At 45.0% G+C, this 18760-nt stretch overlaps 1 protein-coding gene across 1 annotated transcript in view; it reads left to right on the forward strand.

The window, feature by feature from the left end:
• Positions 1-5291: 5291 nt before the first annotated feature.
• LOC149445490 (uncharacterized) overlaps positions 5292-18760 on the forward strand; it is an 82564-nt gene continuing 69095 nt past the window's right edge. The window contains 4 exon segments of the mRNA XM_089653783.1: positions 5292-5297; positions 9974-10121; positions 11349-12783; positions 18556-18679. Of these exon segments, the coding sequence (XP_089509909.1) occupies positions 5292-5297; positions 9974-10121; positions 11349-12783; positions 18556-18679 (1713 nt within the window).

Here is an 18760-nt window from a genome sequence, read left to right on the forward strand (position 1 = left end):
ACACAAGGATCTCTACAAGGACGTCATGATGGACAATCAGCCGCCCCTCACATCACCGGGTAAGAGGAGACTTTATTGTAAAGGAGAGAGCAGTACGGAGGATCCACCTAGATCCCCCATCATCTGATAAACACATAGAAACAATGGATTCAGTCAGTGTGTGTGTTTCCTACAGATGGATCCAGTCATGGGAACCCACCAGAGAGATGTCCCCGTCCTCTGTATTCCCGGGATTCCACACAGGAAGGTCACACCATCCCTCACCATCATCAGGTAGATGATGACAATTATTGGTAGTTGTGATTTATACACAGCATGTTTGTTACAATGAATGTTTTATTATATCTTTCAGAGTGGAATCCTCGGGGATGATAATATTGATGTTAAAGAAGAGTATAAAGAGGAGGATGAGGAGTATGGAGTGATGGAGGAGTTTTCAGAAGGACACAAGGATATGATGGAGACCCCTAATACCAGGAACCCACCAGAGAGATGTCCCCGTCCTCTGTATTCCCGGGATTCCACACAGGAAGGTCACACCATCCCTCACCATCATCAGGTAGATGAGTGACAATTATTTGTAGTTGTGATTTATATACAGCATGTTTATTACAATGATGCATGCAGTAACGAGCCAAGACAATCGAAGATTCTGATAGTGTAGTACTTTTATTATCCACATTAGAATAGTAAACAAATAGCTGAAAATCTTACTCACATGTGTAGTGAGCAGCTGGTAGCAGGGAATTCCAAAATGGCCGCCGGCCGTCCACAGGGGCCATGCAGAGTGACATCACAGGGTATACAGCCCCTCCTAACGCGTTTCGTGCCATTGCACGATTGTCTTGGTTCGTTACTTCCGAGCCCCCCCTCCTTCAAGGCTTATTGGGATGATCTGGTGGCCACATCAGGATTGGTTAGACTCCCCCCGGTGGTGAGACGACTACACGCCCTCTGATATCTGGTGTCCCTGAGGTTGTGATGTTTGCCCAGCTGATGCAGGCCAGATGACCACTCTGTGATCCAGTTCCAGTTTGCAGTAGCCGGATGACCAGGAGTTGGTTAACACTCAAATGCGCATTAAGATTGCGCTCTCTGGTTAGTGCAATCTACACTCATCTCTGCGGGAGGAATATGGTCACAGAAGTCACATACTGTGTCACCTTTTTGTCCTAAAAAATTTTTTTATGTATTATGCACCGCAAGAACACTCTTGTTGAAAGAATTATACTCACCATCATTAATATTCCTGGACTTTTTAGATAATTCTTAAGATCCTTTCTAATATTAAGTGGTGTTCACTTTACTAGTTATCACCTGCACCAAATGATTATTTGCATGCATCATTGTACGTATTAGCGCTGCATGGTTGTTTGATATATATTACTTTTGAGGCTCCTGGTATTTGCCTTTCATGCTAGCCGCTCTCTTGTTGATTATCCAGCGCTCGTATTTTTTCTGTTTCTATGTTTGTTACAATGAGTGTTTTATTATATCTTTCAGAGTGGAATCCTCGGGGATGATAATATTGATGTTAAAGAAGAGTATAAAGAGGAGGATGAGGAGTATGGAGTGATGGAGGAGTTTTCAGAAGGACACAAGGATATGATGGAGCCACCTAATACCAGGAACCCACCAGAGAGATGTCCCCGTCCTCTGTATTCCCGGGATTCCACACAGGAAGGTCACACCATCCCTCACCATTACAAGGTTGGTGGGATGGAGCATCCAGAGCATGGACTCATAGAGACAATGTGGGGAGTTTTTTATGTGATGTAACAATATTAACGCTTATATCTTACAGATGATATTTTCTCTACTTTTCTTGGTTTAGGGTGAAGATCTGATGTATATAAAAGTTGAGGTGAAAGCAGAAGAAGAAGAGGCGTATGTGAGGGATGATCAGCAGTCTATGGAGGAGGATGGAATAACGGGGACATTTATAGAGGAGGACACTCCTACAGAGATCAGCACAGGTGGGTCATGAACACTAAATCCATTCCTCCACCCATACTGCTCACTGATTGGTCCAGAGTAGGGCGGGGACTGGGTGATATCAGCCTGTAATCCCCTGGTCACTTTCCTGAGCTGTGTTCCCCGTCCTGTATTCCTGGATTTCTCTTGGATAATCTTCCTTCTCTGTGCTGCAGACACAATTTATGTATCTAGACTGGATTTATGGAGGTTCTGGGGATCAGCTGGCAGCAAAATGTTGATTTTTAGCACAGGCATTGCTAGGATTCAACCTATGTCTGTAGCCCTTAAATGTCTTCAGTAATTTCTAGCCTCTGAGCTCAGGAGAAATAAAGCTCCGGACACCGAAGTGTGCAAACTAAATCTCTGAAAGTTTAATGCATACTAGCAGTTTTTACAAATTCAGAATGACCAATGATATATTGCACTCTTATCGAGAGAGATAACGACCACAAATGACTGAAGACCACCATATAAGTCAGTTCCGTTTCTACAGAATAGAAACTGAATTCATAAAACAAAGTTGTTACAAGTGACATATAAACACGAAACTACAGGTGAAACTCGAAAAATTAGAATAAGGTGCATTCATTCATTCATTTATTTCAGTGCAGCAACTTAAAAGGTGAAACTAATATATGAGACTCATTCCATGCAAAGCAAGATAGTTCAAGCCGTGATTTGTCATCATTGGGATGATTATGGCTTTCAGCTCATGAAAACCCCAAATCCACAATCTCAGAAAATGAGAATATTCCATGCAATCAATAAAACACGGATTGTACATAGAACAATATCGGACCTCTGAAAAGTAGAAGCTGCATATGTACTCAGTACTTGGTTTGGGCCCCTTTTGCAGCAATTACTGCCTCAATGCGGCGTGGCATGGATGCTATCAGCCTGTGGTACTGCTGAGGTGTTATGGAAGACCAGGATGCTTCAATAGCGGCCTTCAGCTCTTCTGCATTGTTCGGTCCCATGTCTCTCATCTTTCTCTTGGAAATGCCCCATAGATTCTCTGTGGGGTTCAGGTCAGGCGAGTTTGCTGGCCAATCAAGCACAGTAATCCCACGGTCATTGAACCAGGTTTTGGTGCTTTTGGCAGTGTGGGCGGAGCCAAGTCCTGCTGGAAAATGAAGTGAGCATCCCCATAAAGCTCGTCTGCGGAAGGAAGCATGAAGTGCTCCAAAATCTCCTGGTAGATGGCTGCAGTGACCCTGGACATAATGAAGCACAGTGGACCAACACCAGCAGATGACATGGCTCCCCAAATCAACACAGACTGTGGAAACTTCACACTGGACTTCAAGCATCTTGCAGTGTGTGCCTCTCCATTCTTCCTCCATACTCGGGGTCCTTGGGCCTCTCCATTCTTCCTCCATACTCGGGGCCCTTGGGCCTCTCCATTCTTCCTCCATACTCGGGGCCCTTGGGCCTCTCCATTCTTCCTCCATACTCGGGGTCCTTGGGCCTCTCCATTCTTCCTCCATACTTGGGGTCCTTGGTTTCCAAATGACATGCAAAACTTGCTCTCATCAGAAAAGAGGACTTTGGACCACTGAGCAGCAGACCAGGTCTGTTTTTCTTTAGCCCAGGTAAGACGCTTCTGACGTTGTTTGTTGTTCAGGAGCGGCTTGACAAGAGGAATATGACATTTGAAGCCCATGTCCAGGATCCGTCTGTGTGTGGTGGCTCTTGATGCACTGACTCCAGCCTCAGTCCACTCCTTGTGAAAGTCCCCAATACTTTTGAATTGCCTTTTCCTGACAATCCTCTTCCGGCTGCGGTCATCCCTGCTGCTTGTGCACCTATTTCTTCCACACTTTTCCCTTCCACATAACTTTCTATTAATGTGCTTTGATACAGCACTTTGGGAACATCCAACTTCTTCTGCAATTACCTTTTCAGGCTTTCCCTCCTTATGGAGGGTGTCAGTGATGGTGTCAGGTCAGCAGTCTTTCCCATGATTGTGATTCCTACTGAACCAGACTGAGAGACCATTTAAAGGCTCAGGAACCCTTTGCAGGTGTTATGGCTGAATGAGCTGATTAGAGTGGGACACTTTGAGCCGAGATTATTCCACCTTTTCACAATATTCTCATTTTATGAGTTTGTGGATTTGGGGTTTTCATGAGCTGTAAGCCATAATCATCACAATGATGAAAAATCACGCCTTGAACTATCTTGAACTCGGCTCAAAGTGTCCCACTCTAATCAGCTCATTCAGCCATAACACCTGCAAAGGGTTCCTGAGCCTTTATATGGTCTCTCAGTCTGGTTCAGTAGGAATCACAATCATGGGAAAGACTGCTGACCTGACACCATCACTGACACCCTCCATAAGGAGGGAAAGCCTCAAAAGGGAATTGCAGAAGAAGTTGGATGTTCCCAAAGTGCTGTATCAAAGCATTAATAGAAAGTTATGTGGAAGGGAAAAGTGTGGAAGAAAAAGGTGCACAAGCAGCAGGGATGACCGCAGCCTGGAGAGGATTGTCAGGAAAAGGCCATTCAAAAGTGTTGGGGACTTTCACAAGGTCCTGCTCCGGACTTGGCACTACTTTTGAAAAATAGGCTACTGGCCTCGTGTCCTCCATGATCCTGAGTGACCACAGCCACCATGGTTTTACAATTGTCATGAGCATACACTTGAAAATCAATATTGTAATTCACTAAACCCAGAGCAGGAGAGGAAACTAATGAGGACCTCAAGGCTTGGTAGGCATTGGTGGATTCTTCATCCCACTTAATAAGGTCTGAAGCCCTCAGCCTTAGTGTGCTGCCTGACTATGTTGTCATAATGGGAGCAGTCAGGTATCCATTAGAGACAATAGTTGACTATGCCAAGGAAAGAGAGCAGTTACTTTTTAGTTTTTGGGTGGGGCAGATTCGTAATGGCTTGGATCCTGGACTGGCTCACCATTCTGGTGCCTTGTGACAGAGTGAAACCCAAGTAATCCACCAAAGTTTGACAATATTGTACCTTATGCCTTGCCACCTTGTGTCCCTCTGTACTCAGAAAATTTAACAGAGATATACTGTCCTGCCTACAAGACTCCCTGTTGAGTGAACAAAGTAACAAGTCATCCACATACTGAAGTAACGTGGAACCATGGCGGGTGCCCAACCCTTTAAGGATTCTTGGAGGGCCATGGAATATACAGCCTGAGAATCCACATAGCCTTGGGGCAATCTGGCCCAGGTTAACTGTTTGTTGGCCAGAGTAAAACTTAACAGTAGTTTTGTCTATTTGTCAATTGGGATGGAAAAAAAATGCATTGCTTAAATCAATCACAGTATAACACTGCGTATCATGTGGAATGGAGGTAATCAATGAGGGCACATCTGGGGCAATGGGTGCAATTGGAATAATGAGATTGTGAATGGCTCTGAGATCTTACACTAAACGGTAAGTACCATCAATCTCTTCACTGGATTTACTGGGGTGTTGTATGGGGAAACCATAGGTTTCAAAACACTTTCCTTGAGGAGCTTCTCTACTATTCCATCCTCTATCTACTATTCTCTACTATTCCATATACCATCTACTATTCTCTACTATTCCATATACCATCAATCTTTTCTTGTGACAAAGGATACTGCTTTTGGTACACTGGACCAACTCCAGGTTTAGGTCTGGCCTTGTAAGGTGTACAGGGAATATACCCTACATGTAGCTTACTGTTGGCCCAGACTTCAGGCTTCACTTGTCTAAATCTTCCATGCCCACAAAACAGTGAGATGACTCCATGTGCACCCCTCCCTTCTCACTTATCCTGAGTGTGGCCTTGAATTTTCCCAACAGATCTCTGCCTAGCAAATTCACAGGGCATCCTGATATGATCTTGAAAGAATGTTTCACTATGGAACTTTTCCCGTGAGAATCAGAAACACACAAAGGGGGAGTCTCCCAGGTTTTGGCACATGTCCCAGTGATACCAATTGAAGGTTCACATTCTACTCTTGTTCCCTCACAATGATCCTCCCTTAAACTGGACCTGTTAGCTCCCGTGTCAATTAAGAAATCCATTTTTGTGCCATTGACCATTAGTGTAATTTGGGGAAGCTGATCATGGCTAGCAGTCAGTTGGGGTAATGCCAAAAAAGGTGTAATCATAAATATACCTTCTTCATTGACTGCCATGATAACATTCATTTTACTAAGTAAATCTCTTCCTAACAGACTATCTGGGCAATCAGGGATTACAGTAAATTCATGCCAAATAATCTATTCCTCCCTCTTTTGTCAGGGTCCCCTTGCACAAGCAAAGGGGAGTCTTAAAAGTTGGGAGAACTGCTCCACTAATTGCCATCGAAGGTTCACATAAAAAGAGAGGTTCCACATCATTTTCTTCCTTTTTAACTGAACGAGGTGAACCCGTGTCAACTACAAACGCTAATATTTTTCCTGCTACTGTTAGAACCATTAAAGGTTCCTGTTCAGGAGTATGTGAGACAACTGGACATGTGAGGGAGCTATTGCCTTTGGGACAGCCCTATTGTGGACCTTGGTTCTACCAACTGATCGGGTACTTGACGGGTGGATTTCTGCACTTTGTCTCCTGTGGTATGGATTTGTTCCCTCTAAGTTGTGGGCAATCCTTCTTCCAATGACCTTCCTGTCCACATATAAAACACCTGTCATCTTTGGGTCTCCCACCTCCTCTACCTTTATATCCTTCTCTCTCCCTGTTTCCATTTCTACCTCTTTCTCTGGGATTGTAACTATGTTGTAATCCCTGAAAATGTGCTTTGTTGGTGGATTTAGGAACCTCAAAACATCCAGTGGCGTCTTTCTCCATCACTTGCTTTTCAAACGTACTTGCATCCATCTCTATCCAGTCTGAAATAAGCTGTCTTATTAACAGTGTAATTTCAGGTGTGAATCCTGCCATCAAGGTTTGGATATATATATATAATGCCCATTTCTGCACTAACCATATCCATCCCAGCTTCTTCCTTCCAAACTTTCCTCAATCTTTTCCCATGCTCTGTCACCGTCTCTTTTGTCCCTTGCTTACAAGTAACAACAGTTGCTAACGATTTCCTACTTTCCCATATTCTCTCCATCTCGGCTGTCACCTCTTCCCATACTTTTTTCTGAGTGTCTTCTTTCAGCCATGTATGAGTGGCTGCCAGGGTTCCAGGATGAACCAAAACATGTATGGTAGACACCTTTGTCCAGTCAAACCCGAGTCCATGTCATATCGTAAAATTCCATCAATTATTAATTTCATGTCCTGTTGTGAACACTGTCTGCCTCGGGTGGCTCTCTTTAAATAATTTATGCAGGCAGTTGGATTCTTTCTGGGGTCTGGACTATTCTTTATGATGTCATTCATTCGGTCACATCCATGGGTTTAATTACGATATAATTTCCTATCACAATATATGGGAAAGTTAAATTTTGTCCCTCTTTCACTTTTCCTTTACATTGCTTTTCAAAGTCCTGTCATTGGGGGCTGCAGTCCTCTTTGTAGATGTAAGTGTAATGGTTAGTGGACTCTGTGTAATTCTGGTAATTTACCACTCAGGACTGCCATCTGATCTGTCTCCTTCCTCTCTTCTTTGGGACTGCCATGTGATCTGTCTCCTGCCTCCTTCCTTGAGACTGCCATCTGATCTGTCTCCTTCCTCTCTTTCTTGGGACCGCCATCTGATCTGTCTCCTTCCTCGGGACCACCATCTGATCTGTCTCCTTCCTCTCTTCCTTGGGACCGCCCTCTGATCTGTCTCCTTCCTCTTCCTCGGGACCGCCATCTGATCTGTCTCCTTCCTCTCTTCCTCGGGACCGCCATCTGATCTGTCTCCTTCCTCGGGACCACCATCTGATCTGTCTCTTTCCTCTCTTCCTCAGGACCGCCATCTGATCTGTCTTCTTCCTCGGGACCACCATCTGATCTGTCTCCTTCCTCTCTTCCTCGCGACTGTCATCTGATCTGTCTCCTTCCTCTTCCTCAGGACTGCCGTCTGATCTGTCTCCTTCCTCTCTTCCTCGGGACCGCCGTCTGTTCTGTCTCCTTCCTCTCTTTCTAGGGACTGCCATCTGATCTGTCTTCTTCCTCTCTTCCTCAGGACTGCCATCTGATCTGTCTCCTTCCTCTCTTCCTCAGGACTGCCATCTGATCTTTCTCCTTCCTCTTCCTCGGGACAGCCATCTGATCTGTCTCCTTCCTCTCTTCCTTGGGATTGCCATCTGATCTGTCTTCTTCCTCTCTTTTTTGGGGCCGCCATCTGATCTGTCTCCTTCCTTCCTTGGGACTGCCATCTGATCTGTCTGCTTCCTCTCTTCCTCGGGACCGCCATCTGATCTGTCTCCTTCCTCTCTTCCTCGGGACTGCCATCTGATCTGTCTCCTTCCTCTCTTCCTTGGGACTGTGATCTGATCTGTCTCCTTCCTCTTCCTCAGGACTGCTATCTGATCTCTCTCTTTCCTCTCTTCCTCGGGACCGCCGTCTGTTCTGTCTCCTTCCTCTCTTTCTAAGGGCTGCCATCTGATCTGTCTCCTTCCTCTCTTCCTCGGGACTGCCATCTGATCTGTCTCCTTCCTCTTCCTCGGGACTGCCATTTGATCTGTCTCCTTCCTCTCTTCCTTGGGACTGCCATCTGATCTGTCTTCTTCCTCTCTTCCTCGGGACCGCCATCTGTTCTTTCTCCTTCCTCTCTTTCTAGGGACTGCCATCTGATCTGTCTTCTTCCTCTCTTCCTCAGGACTGCCATCTGATCTGTCTCCTTCCTCTTCCTCGGGACCGCCATCTGATCTGTCTCCTTCCTCTCTTCCTTGGGATTGCCATCTGATCTGTCTCCTTCCTCTCTTCCTTGGGGCCGCCATCTGATCTGTCTCCTTCCTTCCTCGGGACCGCCATCTGATCTGTCTTCTTCCTCTCTTCCTCGGGACCGCCATCTGATCTGTCTCCTTCCTCTCTTCCTCGGGACTGCCATCTGATCTGTCTCCTTCCTCTTCCTCAGGACTGCCGTCTGTTCTGTCTCCTTCCTCTCTTCCTCGGGACCTCCGTCTGTTCTGTCTCCTTCCTCTCTTTCTAGGGACTGCCATCTGATCTGTCTCCTTCCTCTCTTCCTCGGGACTGCCATCTGATCTGTCTCCTTCCTCTTCCTCAGGACTGCCGTCTGTTCTGTCTCCTTCCTTTCTTCCTCGGGACCTCCGTCTGTTCTGTCTCCTTCCTCTCTTTCTAGGGACTGCCATCTGATCTGTCTCCTTCCTCTCTTCCTCTGGACTGCCATCTGATCTGTCTCCTTCCTCTGGACTGCCATCTGATCTGTCTCCTTCCTCTCTTCCTCGGGACTGCCATCTGATCTGTCTCCTTCCTCTTCCTCAGGACTGCCATCTGATCTGTCTCCTTCCTCTCTTCCTCGGGACTGCCATCTGATCTGTCTCCTTCCTCTCTTCCTCGGGTCTGTCATCTGATCTGTCTCCTTCCTCTCTTCCTCGGGGCTGCCATCTGATCTGTCTCCTTCCTCTATTCCTCCTACAGCCCCTCCCTCCTCCTCCCAGACTGTACTATCCGGACTCTGTATCTCCACTGCTTGTTCTATGGGAGGCTGTAGTGGTCTATCTGAAATCATCATCCTCTGTCTTTGGTAATGCTGGATATACTTGTGTAGAAGTTGGCGGGGCAGATGCTGGGGGTTAAAGAGTGGAGATTAAAATTCCTTGGCTCTGGAGAGTAACTAGACACATATCTGATCCAGTGAATACCCGCAGATTTCATGTATTTATAGTCCCAGCTTGGGCAAGTTGAAAACCAAGAAAAAGATGTCTTATCTCCTAAACACAGTCCTCTTATCATGTCCATATGAATCTTATCATTAGACCCATCTCTAGGAAAGGGACCACTGCTTTTCATATCCAGGGACCATTCTGCAATATTGTCTGTGAAAGGAACCACATAGTAATCGCCCCACGGTGATACTCTGATCACATATTCTTTACAAGTTAGCCTAGACCATTCCGGATTCTCTTGTCTTTCTTTCTTTTTCTCAGCAATATCACTTAACACTTTATGCGGAAGCCTTGGAATTTTTGGCAGAGATCCCTTACTTTGGATCTTTCCCATACTGGAAGAGGAAACAGCTGTTAGACAAAGCAATAAATGATTACAATATCAGTACTTATTCCCTGAAGCGGAGAGGTTGTCATGCCAGCAAAGCCTTCTCCACAGTTCAGGAGTTTAACCCCTAAAAGTACAAATCCTTGTAATAAACCTGTTCTGAAGAAACACAAATACTACATAGCAGTTCCATAACACACAGCAAATAGGCACTTCTACTTCTAAAATGGCAGAAATAACCGAGGACTCCTGTGAATTCACAATACATCTGCCGAGGCAATTTTCCCCAGAGGCTTCCAAAACCTCTGAATTTCCTTTGAGGACCCACCTCAAGGACTCTCCGTGAGATCCAACAATCTCACATGGAAACTCTGGCTGCTGTCCCGGGGTCTTTAAAGGGGATTTGATCCGGCAAAACTAAGACAAAATAGCTCAGCTTACCTGACCAGCCTCGCCTTTAATCCCGACTTCTGACACCAGATTGTAAGGATTCAACCTATGTCTGTAGCCCTTTAAATGTCTTCGGTAATTTCTGCCCTCTGAGCTCAGGAGGAATAAAGCTCCGGACACCGAAGTGTGCAAACTAAATCTCTGAACGTTTAATGCGTGCGAGCAGGTTTTACAAATGCAGAATGACCAACGATATATTGTAATGACCAATGATGTATTGTAATGACCAGCGAAATATTGTAATGACCAACGATATATTGTAATGACCAACGAAATATTGTAATGACCAATGATATATTGTAATGACCAATAATATATTGTAATGACCAGCGAAATATTGTAATGACCAGCGAAATATTGTAATGACCAACAAAATATTGTAATGACCAACGATATATTGCACTCTTATCAAGAAAGATAACTACCATATTTGACTAAAGACCCCCATATAAGGCAGTTCCATTTCTACAGAATGGGAACTGAATTCATGAAACAAACAGTTGTTACAAGTGACATATAAACACCAAACTAACTTGTTCCCACATCTACAATGGAGGCATTAAACACAATGGATGCCAGTTTATAAGACATTTTTCCCTTACAGGGGGATTTGTACCATCCTGACATTTGGGGGGATCTGTCCTGTCCTGACATTTGGGGGGATTTGAACCAATCAGCTCCTGTCTAGTAATCCTCTTTGTCTTTGTATATTAGTCCATGGCCGGGAGATGAGGAAAACCTCCGAGGATTGTCTCACTTTGTCTCCAGACTGGAAAGTAGAAGATGAGGACATCATACAGTATAGTCCAGGAGAAAACCCGGCTCCCTCCAATGTCCATCCGGCACCACCCAGTGTAGATGGACCATCTGAGTTCTCGTATCCTGAGGAACCTCAGACTGTGCGGGACCGGGCCGGCCTTCCAACAGGGAAGAGGTTCTCCTGTACTGAGTGCGGGAAATGTTTCCATCATGAATACCGTCTTAAAATGCATATACGATCTCACACAGGAGAGAAGCCGTATTCCTGTCCTGAGTGCGGGAAATGTTTTTCAGTGAAGTCCAGTCTTTACAGACATCAGAGATCTCACACAGGGGAGAAGCTATCTTCCTATCCTGAGTGTGGAAAATGTTTTCCAGAGAAGTCCAGTCTGCACAAACATCAGAAATCTCTCAAGGGGGAGAAGCCATTTTCCTGTCCTGAGTGCGGTAAATGTTTTTCAGTGAAGTCTCATCTTTCCAGGCATCAGACATGTCACACAGGGGAGAAGCCGTATTCTTGTCCTGAGTGTGGGAAATGTTTTTCACAAAAGTCCAGTCTGCACAAACATCAGAGATCTCACACAGGGGAGAAGCCGTATTCTTGTCCTGAGTGTGGGAAATGTTTTTCACAGAAGTCCAGTCTGCACAAACATCAGAGATCTCATACGGGGGAGAAGCCATTTTCCTGTCCTGATTGCGGGAAATGTTTTTCACTGAAGTCCCATCTTTCCAGGCATCAGACATCTCACATGGGGCAGAAGCCGTATTCTTGTCCTGAGTGCGGGAAATGTTTTTCATTGAAGTCCTATCTTTACAGACACCAAAAATTTCACACAGAGGAGAAGCCATATTCCTGTTCTGAGTGTGGGAAATGTTTTTCAGAGAAGTCCAGGCTGCAGAAGCATCAGAGATCTCACACGGGGGAAAAACCATATTCTTGTCCTGAGTGCGGGAAATGTTTTTCACAGAAGTCAAGTGTGCACAAACATCACAGATCTCACACGGGGGAGAAGCCGTATTCTTGTCCTGAGTGTGGGAAATGTTTTTCACAGAAGTCCGGTCTTCATAATCATCAGAGATCTCACACAGGGGAGAAGCCGTATTCTTGTCCTGAGTGCGGGAAATGTTTTTCACAGAAGTCAAGTCTTTACAGCCATCAGAGATCTCACATGGGGGAGAAACCGTATTCCTGTCCTGAGTGCGGAAAATGTTTTTCACAGAAGTCCAGTCTTCACACACATCAGAGATTGCACACGGGGGAGAAGCCATATTCCTGTCCTGAGTGTGGGAAATGTTTTTCACAGAAGTCCTATCTTTACACACATCAGAGATTGCACACAGGGAAGTAGTCACTTTTCTGTTCTGAGTGCGGGAAATGTTTTGTAAAACAAGCAGATCTTGTCATGCATCAAAGGTTTCACAAAAGGAAAAAGCTGTATTCCTGTCCTGAGTGCTGGAAATGTTTTTTTGAAAAGTCCAATCTTTACAAACATCAGAGATCTCACACGGGGGAGAAGCCTCTTTCCTATCCTGAGTGAGGGAAATGTTCCTCACTGAAGTCCTGTCTTCCTGTACATCAGGGGTCCCACACAACCCTGGAGGTGTATTAGTGCCTTGAGTGCGGGAAATGTCTTCTAGATGAATGTTGCTGGACATCCCAGCTCTCATGTGGGGAAGAAGCACACCCTGATATACACCTCAGATATACTCCATGACTGATCTTCATCATGGAAGAAACAGTTCATAAGGAGATCAGAGGTCCCCAAAGACATGGATGAAGTGTGGGACCGGGTTGGCCTTTGATAGCAGGAGAAGAATAAAAATGGAGTCCTGACCTGTGATTGGCTGAGTACATTTTGTGGTGGGAGATTTCACAAACACTTGGAGGTCTATGGAGAACAATGTTGAACTGATGTGACCAGCATTCTCCAGCTAGGAGGAGTTTTGGCCTTATTTGATTTCTTATGATCATTGGCTCCATCTAGTGGCCATAATATCATATTGGGCTAGTTTTACTGATGGAGAGATTTCAGAAAAATCACCTCATTGTGGCCACTAGATGGAGCCGGCGATCATAGGAAATCACTGTGTTACTTAACATAGGGCCTGATGTTGTCACAGCTGGAGGAATGATTGTCTCATTGGTCCAATGAATGTTCTATAAATAGAGCCCTTGGTTTCCTTCATCAGACACAGCTCCATACTAATCCCTGAGGTCACACTCCCGCACCCTGAGGTCACACTCCCGCACTCTGAGGTCACACTCCCGCACTCTGAGACCCATAAAACTTTATTTTGGTGGTATTTAATTATTGCTGGAATTTTTTTTTTTCTTGCTATATAAATGAAAATGTCCAAAAGATTTTTATAAAAAGTGTTTTCCTTATAAAATTTTGCAAATAAATAATCTTTCTTAATAAATCGGCCAAAATGTATTCAGATATCTTTTTATTAAAAAAAAATAACCAAAATTAGTTTATAACCAAAAGATATAATTAAAAAAAATTACATTTTTTTTTTTATATTATTATGTTTTTTTATACCCATAAAGGTTGTAAAATCAATAATTTCTCCTTCTTTCCGGCTGCATTCCTGCAGCCATTGAGAAATACTGTGAGAGCTGTGATTGGTCTCAGCTTGTCACATGGTACAAGTCTGTTGTGAATAGCCCTGTACCATGTGACCTCGGTGATCATTCACAGATTTCACTGATAGTCAGCAATGATATCAGGAAGTGACATTCTAATTACTACTATTCATGTGATCACTTATTTTCAGTTCACTGGTCTTCCCAGTGAATGGCTGTGCGGGTAGGGGGGATGTCAGGACAAGTCTCATGATTGGAGGAGAGCAGACTGAGCTCCCAGCACAGTTAGAGAACTGACCACGCTGATCTCTCATGCCTAGTGTGGTCAGGTTTAATAGGAAATCAGAGGGACTGGCAGGATCACCGGGGATCTCACACAAAGGAAGCAATACAGAGAGGAGAGGAGACGTCTTCATACCAGGACATGGGACAGCCGGCACAGATCAGGAATAGGACATGTTGGAGGAACATATTCTTTGAAGGAGAAGTTCAGGCAAAGCTCTTTTGTCTGTACTTCTCCTGTGGATCAGAGGAGTGCAGTTCATTCTGAACTCCTGTGACCCGTTTTCAGGTGAAGCCCGCTGTCAGCTGACGTCACTCAGCCGGTCCAGTCTGGGGAAAGATCCCGAGATCAGAGTCTGGACCAGCCGCACCCTCCCTCTCCCCCTCCACAGCCCAGTGAATGTGGGGGGGGGGGCAGGGCAGAGAGCGGTGATTCCAGATCATCATATACTAAGCAGGATTTGGATCCCGGTGGAGAACTTTCACCCCAAGAAAAAATGAGGATGAGGTCAGCAGAGGAGCCCATAGTAAAGGAGGAAACTCTGAAATGTTTTCTTCAGAAGGTCGGAGTTTACTGGACAAGTGAATGTAAAATACACCATCAACGCGTTTCATGGCTTCAAAGTGTCACTTCATCAGGACAGGTGTAAGAAGACGATATAAAAATAGGGAATGAAGTAACAGTCCAGTATATGGTATTATAAAGACCCGAGTCACATACAATTCATGGACAGGACTGAGATTTATAGCATTCAGGATTTGTATGATGTTACACAAGGTGAAGAGATATATGGAGAGGATGATCAATACATGGAGAAATCAATATATTCTATCATAGAAGGGAATCAATAGATCAATAAATTACATCAACCAATCAATAAGATCCATTTCATGGGATAGATTTATCATTCTGTGCACTGGTTATGTTGGAGGATCAAACCGTGATCACTGGATATTGGAAACATTCCTATTGATCTGATGATTGCTGGCATGGATTCCTGATTGATTATTGCTGGGAATAAAGTCCAATAAACACGCAGATTTGATGGGATTATTGATAGAAAAATCTCTTCATATTCCATGGAATAAATATGTGTAGAATAGTTTGGATTTGATGGAATAAATCTCTATAAAAAGACTTTGTGGGGTTTGTTGGTTCTTTTCTATTCCTCTCTAGGTCTGGATTTCAGGAAGAAGAAACAATTCCTCCAATTTCTAGTGGATGGTGAGGAGGGGAGAGATATGGGGGAGTTTTGTACATACAGGAGGTAATAGAGAGAATCCGGCTAGTAATTGATGAGAGGAGATTTCACTGGAGAGTTCCATTGGTGAGAATTCAGGGCTGGGGGCACTGCTGGGGCCTGGAGGGCTCTGATTGGACCACCAGTACATGTGTCATATTAAACTGGGGGTGTGCACTGCTGGGCCTGGAGGGTTCTGATTGGACCAACAGTACATGTGTCATATTAATCTGGGGGTGTGCACTGCTGGGGCCTGGAGGGTTCTGATTGGACCACCAGTACACGTGTCATATTAATCTGGGGGTGTGCACTGCTGGGCTGGAGGGTTCTGATTGGACCACCAGTACGTGTGTCATATAAATCTGGGGGTGTGCACTGCTGGGCTGGAGGGTTCTGATTGGACCACCAGTACATGTGCCATATAAATCTGGGGGTGTGCATAAATCTCCCACTTTTGGTCTAAGTTCATTGCCAATGTGTATGCAATTGCACTGTGTGTTGGCAGATTGCATGGAGATTGTAAAGTAGCAGATCTGCCAGATGGAGATCTGTTTGTGCTGGCCCAGAAGATCAGTCTGCCGACAAACTGTTGGGTGGTGGCAGGCTACCGTTTGTGGTGTCTGGTGTGGGGGGTGTGTGGACAGTGGAAGAGTGATTAACATCGGGGTGATAGCTTGTAAGATAGCTGGAGGAATCCTAGAAGGGTGTGCCAATTGCTAGACTGCTCCCCAACCCTTAGAGTGCACAAGATTGTATGTAAGATTCATATCTGCCTGTGTGTGGTCAGCCAGCTGGATAGGAGAGTCTCCCTCTAGTGGTGACCAGGGGTAGTGCGGGCTGTGAACCTGTATCATGACCAGTCTTATATGCTCAGAGTCCCCCTCACTCCCTCTGTACCCCAGTCACACATGTGCACGCCTCGGTTATCTAGTCGCTGTGGGCGTGTTTTTATCCCTGACACACCCTATAACTGATGGCCTGGTGGAGCTTCCCCAGTCCTCTAAGGGGCACTCTCCATTCGAGTTACTCTATGGGAATCATCCTCGGGAGCTCCTAGACATAGCCAAGGAAACCTGGGAGGGGGAGCAGACACCCCACAAAAGTGTCATTGAGCATATCTCTCATATGCAGGACAGGATTACAGCGATCACGTCTATTGTAGAAGAACACGAAGTTCACACCCAGGAAGCCCAACAAAGAATATACAATGGGGTTTTCTCATCTGGTGACCGGGTCCTGGTGTTGGTTCCCACTGTTGAAAGCAAGTTCCTGGCTAAGTAAAAGGGTCCTTTGAAGTGGTTAAAAGAGTTGGGGAATTACAAAGTATATGAACCGGATAATAGAAATCCTGAGCAGATATACCATGTACACCTGTTATACCCCTGGAAGGATAGGGTGGCTCTGACTGTGGGGTCTGCCCCTGGAACTCCTGGGAGTACTGAGTCCCCTCTAGTCTCTGAAGTCACAATTCCAGACAGACTGTCTCATTCCCAAAAGCAGGGAGCTAGAGAGTTCCTGATAAGGAGCAGAGACACATTTTCAGAGCTACCTGGTATGACTTCAGTGGTTTAGGATGATATTATTACTGAACCTGGAGTCCGTGACAAACTCAAACCATACCGATTCCTGAAGCCAGGAGAAAGGACATCAGTGACAAAGTCAAGAGGATGCTGGAGCTAGACATCATTGAGGGGTCTAATAGTGACTGGTCTAGTCCTATCATTTTAGTCCCAAAACCAGACGGTACTTTGAGGTTCTGTAATGACTTCAGAAAGCTTACTTCAGTGACAGTCTATCTGGATGACATAGTGATACATAGCACTGAATGGGAATCTCACTTGCCCCATTTCCAGGTGGTCTTGGATTCTCTCTTCAAGGAAGGTTTTATGGCAAAACTTGGGCAGTGGCCATTCTTTGTTCTGTTGAATTGTTGGGGAGGAGACACACTGGACACCTTGGCTGCCATTGTGTTATACGCTGGGTGTCCGGTGCGCTCCTGTACCTTTAACCACTTCCAGACCGGACACTTTTACCCCCTTCCTGACCAGGGCAATTTTCAGCTTTCAGCGCTATCACACTTTGAATGACAATTACGCAGTCATGCAACACTGTACCCAAATTAATTTTTTACCATTTTTTTTAGACAGATAAAGCTTTATTTTGGTGGTATTTATTCACCACTGGGATTTTTATTTTTTTTGCTATGTAATGAAAAAGTCCAAATATTTTGAACAAAAGTGTTTTTTTTATAAAATTTTGCAAATTAATAATATTTCATCATAAATCTTTGCCAAAATGTATTCCGTTATCTTTTTAGCAAAAACACAAAAAAAAAAAGTTTATAACCAAAAATTATAATTTTTAAACATTTTTTTTACATTTTTATTTAATTTTTTTATATTATTATTTTTTATTTTTTTTTACATACTGTCACCCTAGCAGTAGTGTCACCATGGTGACACTGTACTACTTGTGGGGGGTGATGATTTTTTTTTTTTTTTTTACTGATTGCTTTTATACCCATATAGGATGTAAAAGCAATCATTTCTCTTTCTCTCTGTGTGCATTCCTGCACTCATTGAGAAATACTGAGTGAGCTGTGATTGGTCACAGGTTGTCACATGGTACAAGGCTGTTGTGAATAGCCCTGTACCATGTGACCTCAGTGATCATTCACAGATTTCACACATAGTAAGCAATGATGTCAGAAGTGACATCTTGCTTACTACTTTGCATGTGATCACTGATTGGCCAATCAGTGATCACATGATCGGGTCCTCGTACAGAGGTCCCGTCCGACGATCGGTGTTTCACTGTGTCCGGAGGACACAGCGGGCACCGGATCGCAGTGCTGCGCGCTCCCAGGGAGCGCGCACAAGCAGGGTGCGGGGAGGCCGTTCATAAACGGCCACCCGACCCTGTACTGCCACCGTCCGGCCGTTTATATACAACGGCCGGTCGGGAAGTGGTTAAAGAGGGGTGGGCTCCCTCAGGTCCCCCCGCCCTTGGTCTATACATTAAACCCGTTTTTAACGCATACTGTTAGACGGGGTAATTTGGTTTGTTTGCAGGCTGGCTGGCAAGTTGAGCCGGGAACTTTTCTCTTTTGTTGTGTGACATGCGTTGCCCGTTCAAGTGCTCCTTGCTGGGGAGGCCAGTTATAGACTGGGGCAGCGGCCATTTCTTGTCCTATCAGGGTGAGCAAGCCTAGTGCTTGTCAGTCTCCAAAGATGCAGTTTTACAGCTTCCACCAACCTTCCATCTCTCCCAGACATGACTTGTCTGTTCCCAGGTATGAGAGCTCTGACAGCATGTTTCTGGTGAGTATAAATTACACCCAGGGAGAGGCGTGAAACCTGAGCTGGACCAAGGATCAGAGATCCCTAGAAGTGTATGAGAGG

This window comes from Staurois parvus, unplaced genomic scaffold, assembly GCF_062004578.1.
Source record: "Staurois parvus isolate SC_StPar_1 unplaced genomic scaffold, SC_StPar_1.0 ptg000720l, whole genome shotgun sequence".
Classification (NCBI taxonomy): domain Eukaryota; kingdom Metazoa; phylum Chordata; class Amphibia; order Anura; family Ranidae; genus Staurois; species Staurois parvus.